The 25276-nt window shown below is 47.5% G+C and overlaps 1 protein-coding gene across 3 annotated transcripts in view; it reads right to left on the reverse strand.

The window, feature by feature from the left end:
• Positions 1–25276, reverse strand: part of PLXND1 (plexin D1) — a 538253-nt gene that overhangs the window by 96483 nt on the left and 416494 nt on the right. For all 3 annotated transcript variants that reach the window (XM_068114237.2, XM_078776913.1, XM_068114236.2), the window contains exons 3-4: positions 9714–9896; positions 7494–7622 (exon numbers count right to left, since the gene is read on the reverse strand). In XM_068114237.2, the coding sequence (XP_067970338.2) occupies positions 7494–7622; positions 9714–9896 (312 nt within the window). The remainder of the gene's footprint in view (positions 1–7493; positions 7623–9713; positions 9897–25276) is intronic.

Raw genomic sequence — 25276 nt, forward strand, 5'->3', positions numbered from 1 at the left:
ACCTCCGGGACACAAAGGTGATCCTGGGGGAGGAGGCTGTTTCACAGCACCAATTGGTTGTCTGCGACATAAGGGTGAAAGGTGCGAGGAGAGCTCGGCGGGTGAAGTACCAACCGAGAATGAAGGTGTGGAGGTTGAAAGAGGTGACAGTAAGGGAGGCATTAAAAGAGAGGCTGAGTAGGGTAGAGGATGATGTGGTTGAGCTTGAAAGTGGTTGGATGTCAATGAAAGCTAGTCTGTTGGGAGCCGTTGGTGAGGTATGTGGATGGACAAAAGGGCCACCGAGGCACTCGGAAACATGGTGGTGGGATGTTGAAGTTGGAAAGAGGATTGACGAGAAGAGGAAGAAGTTCAAGGAGTGGCAGAAGGCGAAGGGTACGGGAGCAGAAACAGCAGAGCATGAAAGTTATAAGGCAGCCAGGAAGGCTGCAAAGAAAGAGGTAGCAAAGGCGCAGGAGGCATGTCGGAAAATGTTCAGAGAACGCTTGGATTCGGAAGAGGGTCAGAAAGCAATATTCAGGATTGCAAAGCACATAGCGAAAGAGAGGTGTGACGTGATGGGGGTGAGTTGCTTGAAGGATGAAGTGGGACAAATCGTTGTCGACCCAGATGGAATTAAAGGCAGATGGAAAAGATATATGGAAATTCTGTTGAATACAGAGAATGAATGGGATAGCAACATAGAGAGTAACCCAGTTTTAGGACCGGCAGAGAAGATAACTGAGAAGGAAGTTGAGGAAGCGATAAAAGCAATGAAGAGTGGAAAAGCGGGAGGGCCGACGGGAGTTGTTGAGGAAGCGATAAAAGCAATGAAGAGTGGAAAAGCGGGAGGGCCGACGGGAGTTGTGGGAGATATGTTGAAGGCAGCAGGAAGTTGGAGTGTGAAGAGAATGACAGAGATCTGTAATCTGGTGGTGAAAGAAGGCCGCATTCCAGTGGATTGGGAACTGAGTACCCTCGTCCCTCTATACAAGGGGAAAGGTGACCCTCTGGAGTGTGGCTCGTACCGAGCGATAAAGTTATTGGAGCATGGAATGAAAGTATTGGAAAGGGTGTTGGAGAGGAGGATAAGGAAGAAAGTGAAGATCGACGAAATGCAGTTTGGATTTATGCCAGGAAGAGGAACGACAGATGCGCTTTTCATTGTGAGGCAGTTGCAGGAGAAGTACATGGAGAAGAGGAAGAAGTTGTTTTTTGGGTTTGTTGATCTGGAGAAAGCATTTGATAGGGTTCCACGCAAAGTATTGACATGGGCATTGAGGAAGTTAGGAGTGGAGGAATGGTTGATCAGAGTAGTGATGGCAATGTACAAAAGAGCGCGCACAGCTGTAAGGACGAAGGACGGGAACAATGGTGAGTTTGAGGTGAGGGTGGGAGTGCATCAGGGGTCGGTACTAAGTCCACTACTATTTGTAGCTGTGATGGAGGTGCTGGCTCAGAACGTAAAGGAGGGTTTACCGTGGGAGTTGTTGTATGCAGATGATCTGGTGTTGATTGCGGAAAGTATGGATGGACTGAAGGAAAAGATGAACAAGTGGAAGGAATGTATGGAGACAAAAGGTCTGAAGGTGAATATCGGAAAGACGAAGGTGATGGCAAGTGGTAAAGCATGTGGTGATGTGGAAAGAACTGGGAAGTGGCCGTGTGCTGTGTGCAGGAAGGGTGTCGGAGTGAACTCCATTCAATGTACAATGTGCGCTGAGTGGGTTCATCAAAAATGTAGTGGTCTGAGAGGGTCATTTACCAGTGTGGCAGCTACATTCAAATGTAAGGTGTGCACAGAGGGAGCTGCAGATGGAGGAAATGTTGAGTTGGATCTTGGAGACGGCGTGAAGCTGGAAGGTGTGAAAACATTTTGCTACCTCGGAGACATGCTGAATGGAGAAGGTGGATCAGACTCGGCAACGGTTGCTCGAGTGAGATGTGCATGGAAGAAGTTTTGGGAACTGAGTGGCATGCTGATGAGGAGGAGAGTGTCGCTGAAGCTGAAGGGAAAGGTGTATGCTGCATGTGTGAGAAGTGTTATGATTTATGGGAGCGAGACATGGGTAATGAACGTAGAGCAGCAACGAAGGCTGGAAAGGGTGGAAATGCGAATGGTTCAATGGATGTGCAGAGTATCGTTGAGAGAGAGGAAGACAAATGATGAATTGCGAAAGATGATGGGAATATTGCCTTCGGTTAGCTGTGGGCGTGAATCTGTTAGGTAGGGTGCAATGCAGCAGAGGGACATACTTATTTGTGTTTTAAAACTGTCGCACTCAGGGTCAGGTTAATTGTAGAGGGAACTACACCTACGTGCCACACTAAGTTAAAGTTTTATAGGCCCGGGTCGTGCCTGGAGGATGAGGGTGCAGTGTTGCGGAGTTGAGAATCCTGTGTTTTTTTTTTTTGTAAATATCACCCTATGTAAGTAGTGTAATGATTCCTTGTAAATACCTCTGTTTTGTGTGTAAAGGTCAAAGGTCATCCCCCTTAGTTAATCCATCGCATGCACGTAGAAAATCATATACCCTTCTAAATAGTTATTTCGTAATCTATGTAGTTTAAGGTGTGTACCCTGGTCAGAATAGGTACACCATATCCCTGCGTGTCATAAGAGACGACTAAGAGGGTTGGCGTCAGGAAGGGCATCCGGCCATAAAAAACATTGCCTCAAAAAGAGAACCATGACAATTACAAGTACAGATGGGCAGGGTGCAGCCTGAAGTGGAGATCGGTTTCTGAGGTTTGGGACATGGAATGCAGGGACAATGACAGGGAGATCAGGAGAAGTGGTGGAAGTATTGGTCAGAAGAAGAGTGGACATATGTTGTGTGCAAGAGACGAGATGGAAGGGAAGTGGTGTGAGAATGGTGAAGGGTAGGCAGGGACAGAAATACAAGTTTGTGTGGCAAGGGTGCACGGAGGGCGTGAATGGTGTTGGTGTCCTGTTTTCTGAGGAGTTTGTAGACAGTGTGGTGAGTGTGACTAGAGTGAGTGATCGGTTGATGATGGTGAAAATGATGATTGGAAAGCTCTTGGTGAACGTCATCTGCTCCGCAGGTTGGTCGAAGCGATGAAGAGAAGGACAAGTTCTGGTGTGCGATAGAGAAGCTGATGGAAAACGTGAAAGATGAGGAAGTTGTTGTGGTGGGAGGAGACCTGAATGGACATGTGGGAAGGAGTATGGATGGTTTTGAGGGAGTTCATGGGGGTTACGGATATGGTGTGAGAAATAGAGAAGGTGAAAGGATTTTGGAGTTTGCTGATGGAGCTGATTTGTTGATTTGTAATACTCAGTTCCAGAAAGAGGATAATAAGCTTGTTACATACACGTCAGGTGGGTCGACGACAACCGTTGACTACCCGATGGTGCGTAGGCGAGATAGGGGGCACCTCCGGGACACAAAGGTGATCCCGGGGGAGGAGGCTGTTTCACAGCACCACTTGGTTGTCTGCGACATAAGGGTGAAAGGTGCGAGGAGAGCTCGGCGGGTGAAGTACCAACCAAGAATGAAGGTGTGGAGGTTGAAAGAGGTGACAGTAAGGGAGGCATTAAAAGAGAGGCTGAGTAGGGTAGAGGATGATGTGGTTGAGCTTGAAAGTGGTTGGATGTCAATGAAAGCTAGTCTGTTGGGAGCCGTTGGTGAGGTATGTGGATGGACAAAAGGACCACCGAGGCACTCGGAAACATGGTGGTGGGATGTTGAAGTTGGAAAGAGGATTGACGAGAAGAGGAAGAAGTTCAAGGAGTGGCAGAAGGCGAAGGGTACGGGAGCAGAAACAGCAGAGCATGAAAGTTATAAGGCAGCCAGGAAGGCTGCAAAGAAAGAGGTAGCAAAGGCGCAGGAGGCATGTCGGAAAATGTTCAGAGAACGCTTGGATTCGGAAGAGGGTCAGAAAGCAATATTCAGGATTGCAAAGCACATAGCGAAAGAGAGGTGTGACGTGATGGGGGTGAGTTGCTTGAAGGATGAAGTGGGACAAATCGTTGTCGACCCAGATGGAATTAAAGGCAGATGGAAAAGATATATAGAAATTCTGTTGAATACAGAGAATGAATGGGATAGCAACATAGAGAGTAACCCAGTTTTAGGACCGGCAGAGAAGATAACTGAGAAGGAAGTTGAGGAAGCGATAAAATCAATGAAGAGTGGAAAAGCGGGAGGGCCGACGGGAGTTGTTGAGGAAGCGATAAAAGCAATGAAGAGTGGAAAAGCGGGAGGGCCGACGGGAGTTGTGGGAGATATGTTGAAGGCAGCAGGAAGTTGGAGTGTGAAGAGAATGACAGAGATCTGTAATCTGGTGGTGAAAGGAGGCCGCATTCCAGTGGGTTGGGAACTGAGTACCCTCGTCCCTCTATACAAGGGGAAAGGTGACCCTCTGGAGTGTGGCTCGTACCGAGCGATAAAGTTATTGGAGCATGGAATGAAAGTATTGGAAAGGGTGTTGGAGAGGAGGATAAGGAAGAAAGTGAAGATCGACGAAATGCAGTTTGGATTTATGCCAGGAAGAGGAACGACAGATGCACTTTTCATTGTGAGGCAGTTGCAGGAGAAGTACATGGAGAAGAGGCAGAAGTTGTTTTTTGGGTTTGTTGATCTGGAGAAAGCATTCGATAGGGTTCCACGCAAAGTATTGACATGGGCATTGAGGAAGTTAGGAGTGGAGGAATGGTTGATCAGAGTAGTGATGGCAATGTACAAAAGAGCGCGCACAGCTGTAAGGACGAAGGACGGGAACAGTGGTGAGTTTGAGGTGAGGGTGGGAGTGCATCAAGGGTCGGTACTAAGTCCACTACTATTTGTAGCTGTGATGGAGGTGCTGGCTCAGAACGTAAAGGAGGGTTTACCGTGGGAGTTGTTGTATGCAGATGATCTGGTGTTGATTGCGGAAAGTATGGATGGACTGAAGGAAAAGATGAACAAGTGGAAGGAATGTATGGAGACAAAAGGTCTGAAGATGAATATCGGAAAGACGAAGGTGATGGCAAGTGGTAAAGCATGTGGTGAGGTGGAAAGAACTGGGAAGTGGCCGTGTGCTGTGTGCAGGAAGGGTGTCGGAGTGAACTCCATTCAATGTACAATGTGCGCTGAGTGGGTTCATCAAAAATGTAGTGGTCTGAGAGGGTCATTTACCAGTGTGGCAGCTACATTCAAATGTAAGGTGTGCACAGAGGGAGCTGCAGATGGAGGAAATGTTGAGTTGGATCTTGGAGACGGCGTGAAGCTGGAAGGTGTGAAAACATTTTGCTACCTCGGAGACATGCTGAATGGAGAAGGTGGATCAGACTCGGCAACGGTTGCTCGAGTGAGATGTGCATGGAAGAAGTTTCGGGAACTGAGTGGCATGCTGATGAGGAGGAGAGTGTCGCTGAAGCTGAAGGGAAAGGTGTATGCTGCATGTGTGAGAAGTGTTATGATTTATGGGAGCGAGACATGGGTAATGAACGTAGAGCAGCAACGAAGGCTGGAAAGGGTGGAAATGCGAATGGTTCAATGGATGTGCAGAGTATCGTTGAGAGAGAGGAAGACAAATGATGAATTGCGAAAGATGATGGGAATATTGCCTGTGATTGATGCTGTGAAGAGGAACGGGTTGAGATGGTTTGGTCATGTGTTGAGGAAGGATGAAAGTGACTGGTTGAGAAGAGTGATGGAAGTTAATGTAGAAGGAAGTAGAGGACGGGGAAGACCGAGAAAGACTTGGCTAAATATGGTGGAAGAAGAAATGCAGGCAAGGAGAGATGCAGAAAATAGGGCAAAATGGAGAAGATTGTCATGGGGCCCGCAAGGCTAACCCCCGCTCTAGCAGGGAAAATGGCCTTAAAATGCATGTTGTTATGTAGTTTAAGGCTCTGTTTCCCATTAGTTGACTCTGCATTGCACCGAATTGAAATAAGATAGATCCCCTTTCTTTCAAATTCCCTCAAAGCCTCCATTGCCAACTGCATTTGCTGCCATTACGGCGTGGTCAAGCCTCGGAGAAGAAGGGGGAGGAGCTATATCAAGGGCGTTGCCCACCCATCGTCATCAAAAGGTGGAGCCAGCGAGCCCCCACCAGCCAACCAGGGCTGATGAGAGACCATCATGGGCGTGGCGCGCATTGATCTGGAAGCGCGTTATAAAAGCGCTCGCGCAAGCCTTTTCAGAGAGATGCGGCAGATGCGGCAGATGCGTGAACCAGGAGATGTGTGATCCAGCTGAACCGGAGAAGACAGAAAGACGTGAGGGGGTGCTGATATTGCGGCAATAAACCGAGACCCTCTAGGGGCCCTATTGTCACCGGGGTTGTGAAGACGCAGAGCTGCCGGCTGCTGTTCGCACCGAGCCCGGAGCGTGAACGTTACCGCTGCCTGGATCCTTCTCCCCCCCTGATGCATCCTTACCATCGGCCTGGACCATTCGCTCCCTGAGCCATTCCTGCCTGCAATTCCCTGTTTGTGTATGTGAGTTTGTTTTGTGTGTCTTGTCCCTGGGTATAAGTTAAGCTTGTTTAAGGAATTGCTCTGTGTCCTTCTGATCCTTCCATTTTCCTGTATATTATTTTTATTGCTACTCTTCTTGATTTTGGTTTGTGTAAATAATTAATAAATCCCTGTGTTCTTTCTTTACCCCTTTTCTTTCTTCACATCCGTTCGTCTTTGAGGTTTCCACATTGAACACCTGTGGCGCGATTTTGGCCAACGTTTCGGAATCGGGTTAGTGAATGCTAATGACTCGAACTTTGGGTTGCTTAAAACCGCTCGGCAACTAGACCATCTAAAACCGGGGTTCGAGCGGGAGTCCCTCCCCTGCTTCGCGGTCAGGAGTGGCACTGAGGTCCTTGGGACTTTTCGTAGACCAAATACCCTGGCTGCTCCCGACCGGAAGGAGCGTTGGGACCCCCAGGACTCACGTCGGTCAGTCGTGGACAAAGGGGATTAATCCCCCCTTCTTAAGGGGAAAAAGGGCCGACGGTGAGATCCGCAACAATACATTTTGTTTAACATCCCCTCTCCCCAAAACAATAAATGAAAAAAAAAGTAGGCCCTAACTGTCAGAGAATTAATTTTGATATATCTCGGAATTAGAGGAGAAAAACATCATTTATGAATGAGAATAAAAGCTTTAATGCAGCAAAACAGAAAAAATCTTTCCCAAAAATCTTTCCAAAAAAAAAACCTGGATCCAGAATAATATCCTGAGCTTCACCAAAAACTAATCAATTCTTCCTTATCCCAAGGGCAATCATCCCACCAACTTTCATCCAAATCCGTTCAGAACTTTTCCAGATATCTTGTTCACGAACACACGAACACACACACACACACACACACACGGACACGAGTGAATGCATTACCTCCTGGCGGGAGTAATTATCCTTCCTTATGCCATTTTTAGTTTGTTTATATCATGTGTACATCAATACATTATTAATAAAGGTTAAAAGTTGAACAAGGACTTTATCGACACATTGTATGTTAAACTTTAAAAAAAATTTTTTAACATAACATCAATAGAGCAAACTACCTGTTCTGTCGTCAGCACAAAGATGATAGAATCATCTTCAGGGTCAAAAACCATCCTCGGGAGTACGGAACTGCCAAGATCGAGTTCGAGTCTCTCTGACAGATCCTTTCCATCCTTTTCTTCCACTCTCTGCAGGTTCACATAGCACATAGAAGGCCTGAACATCTCAAAGGCAAAAGCAATAAAGGGGTAGTCAATCATTAGAAGCTTGGCTTTTTGACCAAGCAAGCTAACAATGGTAGTGAGAGGTATCAATACGCGGCCTGGTTTTTGCACTGGGAAAACAAATCGAATGGAGGATAACCTTAGGGAAATTTCTCAAACTTACAACAAGTAAGTACTGTACTGTATCAATCATCAGGCAAGATAAGGGACAATATTAGCCTCAGATTATAGCTGAACTGTCCTATCTGTCTACTTCCTCTAACACCAGGTGGTGTCTCGTCAGTCAATTACGTCTCTATCTTGTGGTTACACACCCTCACTCACCATCAATGGGCCCCAAACTTGGCCTCCTCACCTATCGCCTACTCCAACTACCATCTGGACTCTGACTTTCTACCCGAGAAGGTCAAGGAGTTTTTACTTGGCTATTATGAGGTTGCTCAACTAAAGGTGAGCTTGAGAGGGGAAGTAGCTGTTTCCTATGAGAGACTGAGATTGGGGGTAAAAGGGTCAGTGGATCAAAAAAACAGTTGCCTTGGTCAAGACCATTCCATTGGTTAAGACTATGAGTCTTCAGGGGTCTAGGTGGTCCAAGAAGTGAATCGAAGGGGATCTCCCTGTGACCAAGGAAACCGGTAGAGGCCCACAGGGCCATGCTCAGCTGTGCAAAGGAGTGCCGTCACCTCCTTGATTATTAATTGGGGTTTATTTGGAAGAAGTAAATTACAAATTTGACAAAATTTAAGGTAAAATTTGTGACCCTGGCACAGGAGCGTGTCCCACCATTGGGAGCCCTGTGGTTCTCTGCAGTAAAGTGTCGGTAGATGGGATTAAATTACACTGTAAAAGGACCGTAGGTTCCACCTGACTACTGGAGCAACAACAACAATTATCTTCAGCAGTGGCAATGTTAGGACTGAATTGGGCATGACAGAGAGTGATGCAAAGGTGTGCAGCCCTTGCCCACCTGGACTGGATTTCTTAATTTTGAATGATTGCCAGGTTGACCTGGGGAGAGGGGCACCTTTGGGTGTTGGCAATTGTTGGGAGAAGGATATGATGAGTTGAAGCTGTGTATCATTATTAACTTGTATGCAGCCTGTGGCTGCTGTTTGCATCATTACTGGGAGCATGGCTGCGTCTCTGATGCAGTTACCCCTGTTTCCAGTAAGCTGGTACTCATTTTGCCATCCTCGGAAGGATGCCAGGCTGAGTCAATCCACCTAGTGGTATTTAACAACACGACAGGGGCTCAAACTCAAGATCGTAAGATATTAAGCAGGCCACCTTAACCGTTAAGCCAACACCAAGCTTTGCTGGATACCCGGAAGTGCCCAACTCTGAGATTTTGACAAGGCCCTGAAGCAGGTGGACGCAATGTTCTTATGAAGGATTGTTGGTGGATCACACCCTCCTGGACATCAACTGTGGCAGAAGTGCAATTCTTGAATGTGTGTTCAGAACCCACTGATCCATAATGGTGATACAAAGGTAATCAGTTGTACACCAATTGGAGAATCACGGATGCGAGGACAAATGGTGCTTTGCATAGCCCATCATGGACGAAGGCCTCAACCAAAGCGGAGACGGATTTGGCGACACGATGTTGACACCTGGCAGCAGCACTATTCATATATTATTTGATGCAATGATGTATGAAATCAAAAGGAAGTTCATTGACATATGCTAACTGCTGTAGAAAGCAAGAAGAAGCTGACGTTTTGTGTGTTAACCCTTCGTAAGAGCAAAAGAGGGAGGTGAGCACCTGAAGCCTCTTTTGCGCCGATGAAGGGTTGACACTGGAAACGTCAGCTTCTGCTTGCTTCCCACCGTGGTTAGCATACCTCAATTAACGTTGATTTCAATCCGTTGTTCTACCTGTCTGCCCTTGCAAATTGACATATGCTATTTATGAGCCACTAAAACCTGAGTCCAGCCACCCTGTCAGCCCAGCATTCTATCCACTGAACATGTATTACATGATTGTCATATAATTATCAGAGCAAGTCACCATTCGCTATGCAAGATGTGGATCCACTCGTCCTCCATACCCACCTTGATGAGTTTGCCATCCTCTGTGCCCATTAACAGAACAGTACGGTTGTACACCGAGGTTGTCGCCACTGCAGTGACATCCCCAATATCGTCCCCTTCCACGAGAACACCAAAGAGGACCTTTAACAGGACTACAGGTGACTGAAGGTGTTGAGCTCCACATTGAGCTTGCTCTTTACTCAGCTGCACAACAAAAAAGAAAACAATAATGAGATTGCAGAGACAATAGAAGTAAAGCAGATGAACAAATAGTGTTTATATATGTAATATTTTAAAGAATTTCTACGAATAAAAACTGGATTTATAAGGACGAATGCAAAAAACACAAATACAATCCAAAATCCATTATAGTGAAGAATGGAGGCACCACCAGCCACTAAAACCTGAGTCCAGATCATCCTGGATGAAGACAATTTAATGTTTGAAATGTCAGCTGAGCCTTGACTGCTGGACAACGATACGATCTGGTGGTGCCTTCATTTGCCATAATGGATCTTCCCACACCGACAGGGGGAGGATCTCCCTGTGACCGATTTTAATGTATAAGGCTTAATAGATCAATAATAGTGACAAGCAGGGCAGTTTGGAGTTGGCTGAACTGGCTGACCTTCTGTACTGGAATTGCAGATTCAGATCCTGAACTGATTAAGCAATGACAAAACTACTTTGTGTATTCCTCACCAAGAGATGCAATTTTGGCAGCATCATGTGACAGAGTGGCTATCTGGAAATGTCTGTGCTCCGATCGACTGCAAGAGCTATTGGAATAGCACGATGGACAAGATGGATGATTTGAGATCATTTTGCTGCTTTGGAAAGGTTAATATCCTTTTCTATTATGTAGGTACATACGAAATAGAAGCTTAACTATTATAAGCAAGCATCACTGACCTGCTGCAAAATATCATTTATTTATTTCATCTTTTATTTTAAATATCGCTAATGAGCAATAAATGAGGTCTGACAATAAAGTTCCAGGAATTTAGGTTTATTTATTTATTTATTTTACAGACCTGTTTACGGTTTATATATACATTTTCATTCAGATTATTATTTCACAGGTTACAGTTAAGAAATTACAATTTTCAACTGCTAGATATCGATTGAGGTTGTTGTTTTTTAGGGACGAGTTTGCGTTTTTTTTTACATAAATTGTAATTTACAGACACTTTTTCTTTATTAATTTATGGACATTATTGTCATGTTTATTTCACAGTTTACAATGATAGCAATTACAATTCATTGATTGATGCTACATATGGATTGAGGTTTATATTTTTAGCATATGCATTTACAGTTTTTTTTAACGTAAATTTTCATTTACGGATACTTTCCGATGGTTCTGTGATTTTTCCCGGTGTACTGGCTTCAGTGTCTATTGGCACGGCAAATTCAGCTTTCTGCGACACCACATAGGTAACGATAATATCAGTCAGTCAGTCAGTGGTTAGAAAGAGCTTTATATGTATATTATATACTAGCAGAAGTACCCGGCATTGCCGGGCGGGGGAGGAGAGGGGAGGGGGGAGGGGAGGGGAGGGGAACGGGGGGGAGGGGAGAAGAGGGGGGGAGGGGAGAAGAGGGGGGGAGGGGAGAAGAGGGGGAGGGGGAGAGGGGAGAAGAGGGGGAGGGGGAGGGGGAGAGGGGAGAAGAGGGGGGGATGGGGAGGGGGAGGGATGGGAGGGGGGGTGGTAGGGGGAGGGGAGGGGGGATGGGGAGGGGGGAGGGGAGAAGGGGAGGGGGAGGGGAGAAGGGGAGGGGGAAGGAGAGGGGGGAGGGGGAGGGGGAGAGGGGAGGAGGAAGGGGGAGGGGGGAGGGGAAGGGGGAGGGGAGGGGGGAGGGGAGGGGGAGGGGAGGGGGAGGGGGGAGTCAAGTCGGAAGTCATTGTCGTCAATTGAATGTCGCATTTATTTTTTATTCCCTGGCAAATGGCATTGGTCCCGCATTCCGAACCCGGAAGTCGGAAGTCATTGTCGTCAAATAAATGTTTCACTCTCTGTCACATGCCGTTGGTCCCATGTCAATCGGATGAAGTTGAAAAATTAACGTTACGAAGTTTCTCTGGGACGTACTGATTCCGAATATGAAGTTTAAAAATTAACGTTCCGAAATACGCTGATGATGTCATAATTTTAAAACGCGAAGTTTTTTTAATTTTAAGGTGTGCTGTAGTTGCTCTGAGACGTACTGATTCTGAATATGCCTTTGGTTTTGCTCTGCGATGAGTAGTTCTCGAGTTATAAGAGGACAAACAAACAAACAAACAAACATACTTTACTGCTTTATATATATAGATATACAGTCACGTGAAAAAGTAAGTACACCCCATGTAAAGTTTTGACTTTTTCAACATATTTCAACATACAGCTATTTGATCTTCATTTCAACAATATTGATAGATAAAGGTGATATAATATAACAAATATCATGAAACATTTACATTTTGTAGTCCATTGTATAATTTAAATAAACATAAATGCAAATTTCGCATGTGGAAAAAGGAAGTACACCCCTACATTTATCACCACTTCAAATACATAAAATTAGAATCAGGTGCACCAGCTCAGGTGCAAATGCTTAGAACATCGTTAGAGAGGATCTTGGAGAAACCTGTCTTATTTAAACCTCAGACATTTAGTTTGGTTTGCTCTTTTGTTGTTGAAGTGTGCGGCGTCACCATGCCTAGATCAAAAGAGCTCTCTGAGGACTTCAGAAAGAAGGTTATAGATGCCTACGAGTCTGGGAAGGGATTTTAAAATCTCCAAACAATTTGAAATCGATCACTCGACTGTCTGGAAGATCATCTACAAGTGGAGAAGATTCCAAACAACTGCCAACTTGTTCAGGCCAGGCCGCCCCAGCAAGTTCAGCCCGAGAGCAGACCGCAAGATGCTGAAAGAAGTCTCTAAGAACCCCAGAATGTCGTCACGGGACGTACAGGTAGCTCTTGCCACTGTTGATGTCAAAGTGCACGAGTCTACCATTAGAAAGAGGCTGCACAAATTTGATCTACATGGGAGGTGTGCCAGGAGGAAACCTTTGCTGTCCAGAAAGAACATCAGGGCAAGACTAAAGTTTGCCAATGAACACCAAGGCAAAGACCAGCACTTCTGGAACAATGTGCTCTGGAAAGATGAGTCAAAGGTCGAGCTATTTGGCCACAGTACCAGAAGACATGTTTGGCGAAAACTAAAGACAGCATTTGACCACAAAAACCTGATACCAACTGTAAAGCATTGTGGTGGAAATATTATGGTTTGGGGCAGCTTTGCTGCATCAGGGCCTGGTCAGCTCACCATCATAGAATCCACGATGAATTCTTCATTGTACCAGAGGGTGCATGAGGATAATGTGAGGCCATCTGTCGGAAAGTTGAAGCTTAACCGAAGATGGACCTTGCAACATGACAATGACCCTAAACATACCAGTAAATCCACCAAGGAATGGCTGAAAAGAAAGAAATGGAGGGTTCTGGAATGGCCAAGTCAAAGCCCGGATCTAAATCCCATCGAGATGTTGTGGGGGGATTTGAAACGAGCTGTGCATGCAAGAAACCCCTCAAACATCGCACAGCTGAAAGAATTCTGCATGGAGGAGTGGGCAAAAATTTCTTCCAGTCGATGTCAGAGACTGGTAGACAGTTATAAGAAACGCCTACTTGAGGTTGTTTCTGCCAAAGGGGGCAATACCATGTTTCATGATATTTGTTATATTATATCACCTTTATCTATCAATATTGTTGAAATGAAGATCAAATAGCTGTATCTTGAAATATGTTGAAAAAGTCAAAACTTTACATGGGGTGTACTTACCTTTTCACGTGACTGTATATCTAATTATATATATATATATCTGTGCAGTGTCTGTCTTGTGTTGTCACTGAACTACTTTCTCAAACTTCCGTGAAATCGTACCAAACTTCTGGTATGCACATATCTCTCCCGTCGGTATGTCCTAAGGGTATTTCATTTGAAAAATGTTCTAAATTTTTTTTTTTTTTTGGGGAATTTTTGGGGGGGAATTTTTTTTTTTCAACTTCAATTGTTTACAAAATGTGATATCACGTATATTACAAATACATTTGAATATTGAATATTTTGAATTATTGTTTGAATTACGATTGGTTTAAACCATGACAAAACGACAACTCGTGTACAGTCATTTGTCTATATATCTGCACATCTGGGCAGTGTTTGTGTTGTCACTTAACGACTCCCTCAAACTTTTGTTTCCGTGGTTGTGAAGTGTTTCTAATAACGTTGTGGTGGTTTTGAATCACGTGGTGGTGAGGTATTTTGATTTATGTGGTAGTGAGGTGTTTTTATTTTAAATGACGCGGTGGTGAGGTGTTTTTAAATCACATGGTGGTGAGGTGTTTTAAATCACATGGTGGTGAGAGGTGTTTTAAATCACATGGTGGTGAGGTGTTTTGAATTATGTGGTGGTAAGGTATTTATAATTACGTGTTGGTGAGGTGTTTTTAATTATGTGGTGATGAGGTGTTTTGAATTACGTGGTGGTGAGATGTTTTTAAATGATGTGGTGGTGAGATGTTTTTAATTTTGTGGCTGTGAGGTGTTTTTATTACGTGTTTTATGGCTGTGAGGTGTTTTTAATTTCGTGGTGGTGAGGTGTTTTTATTATGTGTTTTATGGCTGTGAAGTGTTTTTATTACGTGTTTTATGGTTGTGAGGTGTTTTATTATGTGTTTTATGGCTGTGAGGTGTTTTCATTTTCGTGGTGGTGAGGTGTGTTTATTACGTGTTTTATGGCTGTGAGGTGTTTTTATTTAGTGTTTTATGGCTGTAAGGTGTTTTTATTACGTATTTTATGGCTGTGAGGTGTTTTCAATTTCGTGGTGGTGAGGTGTTTTCAATTTCGTGGTGGTGAGGTGTTTTTATTACGTGTTTTATGGCTGTGAGGTGTTTTTAATTTCTTGGTGGTGAGGTGTAATCGTTCCAAACTTCCAGTCTGCACCTACCCCCTCCCCTTTGTATGTGCTGAGGGGTTCTTTCTTGAAAAAAAAACAACATTCAACCTGAATCTTCAACCTAAATTGCCTATAAAAATGTAATATCACAAACACAACAAATACATTTGTGCAAAATAATTGTTTGTATTATGATTGGTGTAAATCATGACAACACAGCAACTCAGGTACAGTCATTATCCTCAGCTAAAATGAGCCCGTTCCTCAGTAACGGCGCTTGGTGAGGCGAGCGCAGCGAGCCGAGCTAGTATATTGTCATGGGGACCGCAAGGCTAACCCCTGCTCGAGCAGGGAAAATGGCCTTAAAATGCCTGTTGTTGTGTGTATATATATATATATATATATATATATATATATATATGAGGTCTGACAATAAAGTTCCAGGACTGATGTTTTTTTCTTGACAGGTGGCAGCACTGGTTTGTTTTTTTAATTGGACATGCATCATAATTTTCCTGTCAGCAATGCATTAGCTGATATGGCGATCGGTTGTGTTTTGTAGCTGTACTAGAGTTTTGTTAACATTACAAATGTTGCAATCATGTTCTGAAGATGAACGACAAATTTATGGCACAGAGAATCATTGCCACGTTTTTGGTAAAACGAAATGAAAGTCAGACAGACCTTTTTGACAAGTTGAAGCTGGTGTACGGGGAAGATGAAATGTCAAGATCACATGTGCTTGAGTGGGACATGAGGTTTGCGGAAGGGAGAATGGACATGAATTATGACGTGCAGTTGGGATGCCCATCGATTGACAAAACGGGCAAAAATGACAAATCGGTTGGTTCGATGTAACTGATGTCCAAATCTCCAATGAAAATAATTCATTTTGCATGAAAAGAAGAGATCCAGAGAGCCGTGACTAATGAGCTAAATGGACTTTCAAACAACGACTTCCAAGGGTGCTTTGAAACATGGCAGCGACGTTGGCAAGAGTGTATAGACTCCCAAGGAGAATACTTTGAAGGCGACTACTAAACATGATTGGTACGTTTGCAATTAAAATTTATATTGCTTTAATCCTTGAACTTTGTTGTCGGACCTTGCGATGTTCCAGGATATTATATATATATATATATATATATATATATATGTATATATATATATATATATATATATATATATATATATATATATATATATATATATATATATATATAAAATATATATATATATATATATATATATATATATATATGTATGTATGTATGTATGTATGTATGTATATATATATATATATTTATATATATATATATATATATATATATATATATATATATATATATATATATATATATATAGACAGACTTGGCATTTAATATGGAATATTTTTTTTGTGGGGGTGAACTTACTTTTCAAGTTCACTTCGAACCAAAAGTTCATTGGAATTATGTTGAAATTATTCTAGATTTTGTTAATGTGACCTTGAAAAGAAACAAAAACCACATTTGACATTTCGAAGCAAATAAATTGATCCTTGAAAGTGATGTAAACTGATATTGAACTCAATTCACGGACAGTACTGTGTTAAATTTCTGTACGTTTTCCAGAAGTATTTCTTTATTTTGCACATTAGCCCAATTTTTTTTTAACAAAAACAAAAGTTAAATTACAACTGGGATTACGGATAGTAAAATTACAGTTCAGTACGTCGTGTAACCCCCACGAGCATTCAGGAGAGCACGTAGACGTTGAGGCATGCTGTTCACGAGATTTGCCAAGGTTTGGACAGGAATCGCTTGCCATGCAGTGACAATAGCCTGCTGCAATTCACGCACAGAGGTCGGCTGCTGGTCCAAGTGGTCGATTTGACGCGTTCACAGAGGTCGGCTCCCACAAGTTCTCTATCGGATTCATATCCGGGGACATAGCAGGCCACTCATATGCTCTACACCACGGTCAGCAAGAAAGTGTTGGATCATGCGAGCAAGATGAGGCCATGCATTGTCATCTTGGAAGACAAAGTTTCCTCGAAAGGCTACGCGAGCAAATGGAAGCAATGTTTCTTCCAGAATGGGCCTGTACTTGAACTGGTTCAGGTTTCCATTCAGAACAACCAGGTCAGTTTTTCCCCCTGCATGAAAAGCAGCCTAAACGGTCACCCCACCACCTCCAGCTTGGACTCTTGGCATTATAAAATCTTCGTTGTAGGCTTCATGCACTTGGCTGCACACTCGGAACTGGCCATCTTAACGATAGACCAGAAATATAGACTCGTCACTGAAGATCACGTGATTCCAGTGTCCTGGCTGCCATTGACGGTGCTCTCTGGCCCACTGCAATCGGCGCTGGCGGTGTTGTCTTGTCAGGCATGGCTTTCTCAGGGGACACCTGGCACGATAGCCTGCTTGAACCAGTCGTTGGTTGACTTGCCTTCTGGATACAGGCACATTTGTCAGTTGCTGCCACTCAGCCCTAAGCAGATTAGCTGACTTGGTACGGCCATTGCGGACTAACCGGTGCAGCTGGCTGGTATATATACAGACTTGGCATTTAATATGGATTTTTTTTTTCTTGACTTGGGTTTCCTTTCTGAACTCAGAATATCAATCTGGTGAGTTTATTTTATGCTTCGGTGATTTCTTTGTCAAAAGAACCATGTCACTGATTGTCTGTCGCAGCAAGAAGTCAATAACAGGATTATATCACAGGTGGCGTGACAAAATGTACGGACAGGTACATTTGACGATTGGCTTCACAATTGGGTATATAAGGGTTGTTGCATTCTGTATTAGTGGAAAACAACTGCTGCACGTCTACAAAAGTTATTGCCGCTTCCCCTGGAGATGGTCCGTCAACTCGACAATGCTGTTTGTCATTTAGTGGTGGCTTTACGAAATTCCGGCATGAAACAGCGTGCTCTTGCTCGGCAGTATGGCATCACTCAAGGTCAGGTGTCAAAGATCCTGAAAGGAAATGCTCAGAGGGGTGTCCCTACTCCAATACCAAGGTCAGGACTTCACCGCAGAACCACAAGGAGGGATGATCGCCAGCTGCACCGGTTAGTCCGCAATGGCCGTACCAAGTCAGCTAATCGGCTTAGGGCTGAGTGGCAGCAACTGATAAATGCGCCTGTATCCAGAAGGCTAGTCAACCAACGACTAGTTCAAGCAGGCTATCGTGCCAGGCGTCCGCCGAGAAAGCCACGTCTGACCAGACAACACCGCCAGCGCCGATTGCAGTGGGCCAGAGAGCACTGTCAATGGCAGCCAGGACACTGGAATCACGTGATCTTCAGTGACAAGTCTAGATTTCTGGTCTATAGTCAATATGGCCACGTCCGAGTGCGCAGACAAGTGCATGAAGCCTACAACAAAGATTGTATAGTGCCCAGAGTCCAAGCTGGAGGTGGTGGGGTGACCGTTTGGGCTGCTTTTCATGCAGGGGGGAAAAACTGACCTGGTTGTTCTGAATGGAAACCTGAACCAGTTCAAGCACAGGGCCATTCTGGAAGAAACTTTGCTTCCATTTGTTCGTGCAGCCTTTCGAGGAAACTTTGTCTTCCAAGATGACAATGCACGGCCTCATCGTGCTCGCATGATCCAACACTTTCTTGCTGACCGTTGTGTAGAGCATATGGAGTGGCCTGCCATGTCCCCGGATATAAATCCGATAGAGAACTTGTGGGCACAATTAACGCGTCAAATCGACAACTTGGACGAGCAGCCTGCTTCTGTGCGTGAATTGCAGCAGGCTGTTGTAACTGCATGGCAAGCGATTCCTGTCCAAACCTTGGCAAATCTCGTGAACAGCATGCCTCAACATGTACGTGCTCTCCTGAATGCTCGTGGGGGTTACACGAAGTACTGAACTGTAATTTTACTGTCCGTAATCCCCGTCGTAATTTAACTCTTGTTTTTGTTAAAAAAAAATTTGGCTAATGTGCAAAATAAAAAGATACTTCTGGAAAACGCACAGAAGTTTAACACAGTACTGTCCATGAATTGAGTTCGATATCAGTTTACATCACTTTCAAGGATCAATGTATTTGCTTCGAAATGTAAAATGTGGTTTTTGTTTCTTTTGAAGGTCACATTAACAAAATCTAGAATAATTTCAACATAATTCCAATGAACTTTTGTTTCTAATTCATCTTGAAAAGTAAGTTCACCCCCACAAAAACAAAATTCCACATTAAATGCCAAGTCTGTATATATATACATATATATATATATATATATATATATATATATATATATATAGATATACATATATATATATACAGTGGTACCTCGGCTTACGAGTGCCCCAACGTACGAGTTTTTCGGGATACGAGCCGTCGCTCGGGCGGTTTGTTGCTTTGGGATACGAGCCGAGATCCGATGTACGAGCTCAAAAAATTTATTTTTTTGAATTTTCCGGCTGTGGCTTCCGGTTCCGGTCACGTGGTTATCTTGCCGTGAAAGCATCTCTGCTTGGATATAAAACACGCAATCGTCGAAATACATGAGCGAGGAATCTCCTTGCTCCAGCCGGTGACGTCATCGGCGGGGATCCCCGCCTCCAGAGTGGCTGGTCACGTGACCGCCAAAGCGTGTCGCGCGTGCGGGTATAATGAGCTACACCTGTGGATCACGTGACCACGGAAGCACGCCTCGCTTGAGAGGCATGGCTTTCGGTTTGCGTTTTGCTTTATAAGGCGCGATAAATGGGCTTTTGAGTGTTAGCGGTTCATGGCGTTGACGGTTCATGACGGTTCATGGCGTTGACGGTCAAAAACCCATTACATCAATTTTACCAGGCACTGTACAGTAAGTACAGTGGACACCAAATGCACGGTGGAAGGCTAGAAGTAGAAGATCGTCCAAGACAAGTGAGAATAAGCCATACTTTGGAGATGACGTCATTCGCTGGTCCGATAACCAAAGATGTGGTATAAAAAAACCAGGTGAGCTAACAATGCAGCAATGAAGGAATTCGGCCAAGGCACCGGCACACAACGACCTACCTACATCGAAAGACTCAATGCCAATGGTGACAGAAGCCAAGACGGCCGGCTTAAACACCGCCGAAAGACCACGGTGTACCAACTTACGATGCAGAACATCTTGCACTTAATATGATGACAACAGGTGCCATCCTCTGACGTACCATTACAGGTACAGGTACAGTACACGTGAGCACAGAGCAAAAGTTCACTGAAACCGAGATTAAGAAAAAGAAAAAACACCTCGTGGTCCGTGCTCGATATCCGAGTTTCAATCTTTTCAAACACATGATGCTCTCGGTCACGGTATCTCCTGCGAGCTGCTTCTCCTTCAACCACACAAACAACAACTTCTCCATATCTTCATGGATAGAGGTCCGGAGCTTTGAAATAATCGTAACGCCCTTGGCTGGCGTTATAGCCTTTATGGACTCCTTCTGCTTCAAAATCGTACATATCGTAGAAGGAGTACGATCGTACTGCCTCGCCAAGTCGACAACACGCACACCTCACCTGGCATGCTCTTCTCCTCTGCTTAATAAAACCAGTTTATTTCTTTACATTCTCTTGTATTATGTACAGTATATACGAGGTCGTGCTTGTTTATACATTATTTGTTATTTATAAGGTACATTTTTGTTATTTAAAAGCACCTAACAAAAAAAATTGGTGTTTTTTTTTTGAGGCTGGAACGGATTAATAGCATTTCAATGCATTTGAATGGGAAAATTTGCTTTGACTTACGAGCGATTTGGCTTACGAGCTCCGTCACGGAACGGATTAAACTCGTAAGCCGAGGTACCACTGTAATATATATATATATATATATATATATATATATATATATAGATATACATATATATATATATATATATATATATATATATATATATATATATATATATATATATATACATATATATATAGTTGCGGTTTTGAGTCTGTCAAGTGAGTTTAATAAAGGTTTAAGTTTGTCCCCCATAGTTAGTCACACAAGCAATATGTAGCCTCGCAATAGTATAGTTATGTCTTAGTATTTGTGAGCTTAGTTCCCTTCCAGTGTTACTTCTGCGTTGAGTCCGAGCCAAGGAGATAGGCCCTACTTGCCACCGATTTCCCAGCCACCCTAGCCTTGATCCAGGTTGTTAAGCATTGGGTGATCATTGGCCGAGTTAACACAAGGTAGGCCTAGGAAGGATCGGGGCGGAGTCGAGGTAGAGCGGCAGAAGCAATGACTGTAAGCACGAGCCGCCAATCAGAGCTCGAAGGTGGTGGTGGCGGCGTGGCATCAGAGGGCGTGGTGAGAAGAGTCTGGTGAGTTCTAGAAAGTTCGGGGGGCGTAGCTATGAGAACCACTGCGCAAAAGCCCTCGACAGGACTTGACTCGCAGAGGAGAGAGAAAGCGAGGACTTACAGAGAGAACTTGCGGTAAGAGGGACTGCTGCCTGATGAATTTGACCATTGCACAGGAACGCGCACGCTAACCAACACCACATGTATTGAAGAAGAGGAGTTGGTCGCTACATATACGCGGGCGCAGGCAGACGCGCCGATAACGAAATAGCACATTTCAGCCGCGCGAGTGAACGAGGCTGAGTAACCGCCAGCCACGCTAAATTCCGCCCTCTACCGTTTCGCCCCGATCATCTGCTTTGTACGAGAGACGCACTACGAGTCCCTGTCTTCGCCTGCCACCATCTTTGCGGGACGTGCCGGGGCCGTGGAGAGCCGGACGGAGGCCGTCTCTGGATGATGACATCGACGCGTGGGGAACACCTGCCCATCTGCAATCCCCTGTGTGAGTGAGACAGGCCCGTTGTCCCAGGGATAAGTTAAGACTGTTTAAGGATTGCTCTGTGTCTCTTCATCCTTGAACTGTATATACGTGTGGGAATAATTAAACCCTTGTTCTTTCTTTCTGATTCGATCATTCCTGTGGTTTCCTCAATTGACTAAGCGTGGCACGAATAATATCGCTCCAATCGGGTGCCACTGAGTAAGACTGCGCGGACCACGTGTACGCAATCCGCTCGGCTTATTAACATCACACGTGGTTCGTGCGAGGCTTGTTTCCTCGTTTCCGTGGCGGCGCGGGTACTTAGGTACAAACGAGAATTGGTCCCAAAAACCTGTTTCCGCACTCGCCCGGGAAGGGCGTTGCAAGTCTCGGGTCCGCCAAGGCCCAGCAAACACAAGGGGATTAATCCCCCCTTGATAAGGGGAAGAAGGCCGGCGTAGAGAACCGCAACAATATATTGTTGCGGTTTTGCGAACCCACACTTGTAAATATAATAAAGCGCGGCGTTACGCGCGCTGCTTGCGAGCAAGGAGGAAGCGGACAAGCGGTAACTTATAAGCGTCTTTATTTCAGGAGCTCACTGTAACACTAAGCTGCTCAGGGTTGCGCGCCCCGTGTATATCGTGAGGCCACGCCTCTCTCACTGGCGTGGCCCATCCCCACTTGGTGTGCGGGGTGATGTCACCACGTCAGTGCTTTCGTGTCCGCCACACGTGCCCCCCCTGAATCCCCGCGCACCTGAAGGGTCAGTTTGCGGGGCAAACGGATGACCCGGCCGAAGCGCCCCCTGGCGACTGACGGCGTCTGGGATGCAGGGATGCCATCTGGGATGCCTCCGGCTGCAGGACCGGGGGGCGGCGTGGCGACGGGGCTGGGCGGTGCCGGGGGTCCGCCCGCAGGGGGGCGGCTCCGACGCGGGGGTCGGGCTACTGGCGGTGGATGGTCCACGTTGAGGTGGGCTGGCTTGAGGCGGTCTACAGAAACGCGGTCAGGAGTACTGCCGATGTCCAGGGTGAAGTGCTTCGCCCCGGTCTCCAGCACGCGGAAAGGCCTGTCATACGGGGGCTGCAGTGGTGTCCGGTGGGCATCGTGGCGGACGAAGACGTACTCCGCCGTGCGAAGCTCCGGGGCGACGTGCGTCGGTGGGTGCCCGTGGCATGCCGTTGGCACCGGGGCGAACCTCTGGGCGGTCTCTTGCAGAGCGGAGCGCTGCTGTGCCGTGGAGTGCCGTGGAGTCGTGGAGTCGGGGAGGACCTCGCCCGGCACCCGCAGCGGTTGCCCGAAGACCAACTCCGCCGCGGATGCGCGCAGGTCCTCCTTGGGCGCTGTCCGGAGGCCCAGCAGGACCCAGGGGAGCCTGTCGACCCAGCCGCCGTCGCGGAGGGTGGCCCGGAGCGCGGCCTTCAATGAGCGGTGAAATCGCTCACACAGGCCGTTAGCCTGGGGGTGGTAGGCCGTGGTTCGGTGCAGCCGGACCCCGAGCCCCTGCGCGACCGCCCCCCAGAGCTCCGAGGTGAACTGGGGGCCGCGGTCGGACGAGATGTCTGAGGGGGCGCCGAACCGGGCGACCCAGGTGGCGATGAAAGCCTGCGCGACATCGGCCGCCGTCGTCGACGCCAAGGGCACGGCCTCCGGCCACCGGGTGGTGCGGTCCACCATGGTGAGGATGTGGGTGAAACCCCGCGAGGGGGGCAGAGGTCCCACCAGGTCCACGTGGACGTGGTCAAACCGGCGTTCCGGCACCGTGAACGGGGCCAACGGGGCCTGGGTGTGCCGGTGCACCTTGGCGCACTGGCACGCGAGGCACGTCCTGGCCCAGCCGCGGACGGCCTTCCGGAGGCCATGCCAGACGAACTTGTCGGCAATCAACCTTTGGGAGGCCCTCGCGCCCGGGTGGGACAGGCCGTGGATGGCGTCAAACACCTGGCGCTGCCAGCCCGCGGGCACAATGGGGCGAGGACGCCCGAGGGATACGTCGCACAAGAGGGCCGCGCCCGCGCCGTCGAACGGCACCTCGGTGACGCGGAGGCCCGTGACGGCGGTCCACAAGGTCTGGACGTCGGGGTCAGCGGCCTGGTCCGCTGCCATCCGGGCATAGTCGATGCCGAGGTGGACTGCGTGGGCGATGGCCCAGGAAAGGCAATCCGCCACCGGGTTGTCCTTCCCCGCGACGTGCCGGATGTCCGTCGTGTACTCAGACACGGCCGAGAGGTGACGCTGCTGCCGGGCCGACCACGGCTCGGTGACCTTGCCCATCGCGAAGATCAGCGGCTTGTGGTCGACGAAGGCCGTGAACACACGGCCCTCGAGCAGATGGCGGAAGTGCCTGACTGCCAAGTGAAGCCGGAGCAACTCGCGGTTGAAGGTACTGTAACGGCGTTCGGGTGGGCGAAGCTGCCGGCTAAAGAACGCCAGCGGTTGCCAAGCTCCACGCACCCATTGCTCGTGCACCGCGCCCACCGCGTAGTCCGAGGCGTCGGTGGTGAGGGCGATCGGTGCATCGGGCGCCGGGTGCGCGAGCATGGTGGCGTTAGCCAAGGCGAGCTTCGCGCCCGTGAATGCCATGTCCATCTGCTCGGTCCAGGTAACGTCGCCTTTGCCCGGCTTACCTCGGAGAGCTTCGTGCAGGGGGCGCAGGAGCTGGGCGATACGGGGCAGGAACCGATGGTAAAAGTTCACCATGCCCAGGAACTCCTGCAGCCCTCTGATCGTGCGGGGGCGCGGAAACCCCTTCACCACCTCCACCTTGGATGGCAGGGGGACGGCTCCGTGCCTGGTGACACGGTGCCCCAGAAAATCGATTATGGCGGCGCCGAACCGGCACTTTGCGGGGTTCACAATCAGGCCATGCTGGCTCAGGCGTTCGAAGAGCGTGCGGAGGTGGCGTAGGTGCTCTTCGCGGGACGCGCTGGCGACGAGGATATCGTCCAGGTAGACGTAGACAAAATCCAAGTCGCGCAGGACGCTGTCCATCAGTCGCTGGAACGCCTGAGCCGCATTCTTCAGACCGAAGGGCATCCGCAGGAACTCGAAGAGTCCAAATGGCATGATGACCGCCGTCTTCGGGACGTCCTCCGGCCTGACGGGGACCTGATGGTAGCCGCATATGAGGTCCACCTTCGAGAAGAAGGACATGCCCGCCAAACGGGCGGAAAAGTCCTGAATGTGGGGGACGGGGTAGCGGTCGGGAGTCGTGGCGTCATTGAGACGGCGATAGTCCCCGCACGGTCGCCATCCCCTGCCGGGCTTCATCACGATGTGCAGCGGCGACGCCCAAGCGCTCTCTGAGCGCTGAACGATGCCGAGTCGCTCCAGGGTAGCGAACACCACTTTTGCCACCGCCAGCTTCGTCGGCTCGAGGCGGCGTGCCCGGGCGTAGACCGGTGGCCCAACGGTGGGGATGTGATGGGCCACCCCGTGCTTGACGGCCCCCGCCGAGAAGGTGGGCCGCGTGAGGGCCGGGAAGCCGGCGAGGAGGCGGGTGAATGCGTCCGCTGCCGGAAGCGTACAGACCAACGTGGCCGGAACCGAACCGTTCGGCAAGCCGCTTGGCAAGCCGCTCGTTGAGCTGCTCGACGAGCAGGGCAGCGCACAAGCGAGCGAGCTGAACGTCTCGGCCTGGACAAGACGTCTGCGCTTTACGTCGACCAGGAGCCCATTAGCGCACAGGAAGTCCGCGCCAAGCAGTGCCATGGGCACGTCGGCGGTGACGAACGTCCATCGGAAAACCTGCCCTCCGAACCGCAGAGAGAGGCAGCGTTTTCCATACGTATGGATGGGTGTCCCGTTCGTGGCAAGCAGCGCGGGGCCCCCGCCCGCGGCGTGCTTGTCTGACGTACCGGCGG

The sequence above is a fragment of the Myxine glutinosa genome, chromosome 4 (assembly GCF_964187855.1).
Source record: "Myxine glutinosa chromosome 4, kmMyxGlut1.1, whole genome shotgun sequence".
Taxonomy (NCBI): domain Eukaryota; kingdom Metazoa; phylum Chordata; class Myxini; order Myxiniformes; family Myxinidae; genus Myxine; species Myxine glutinosa.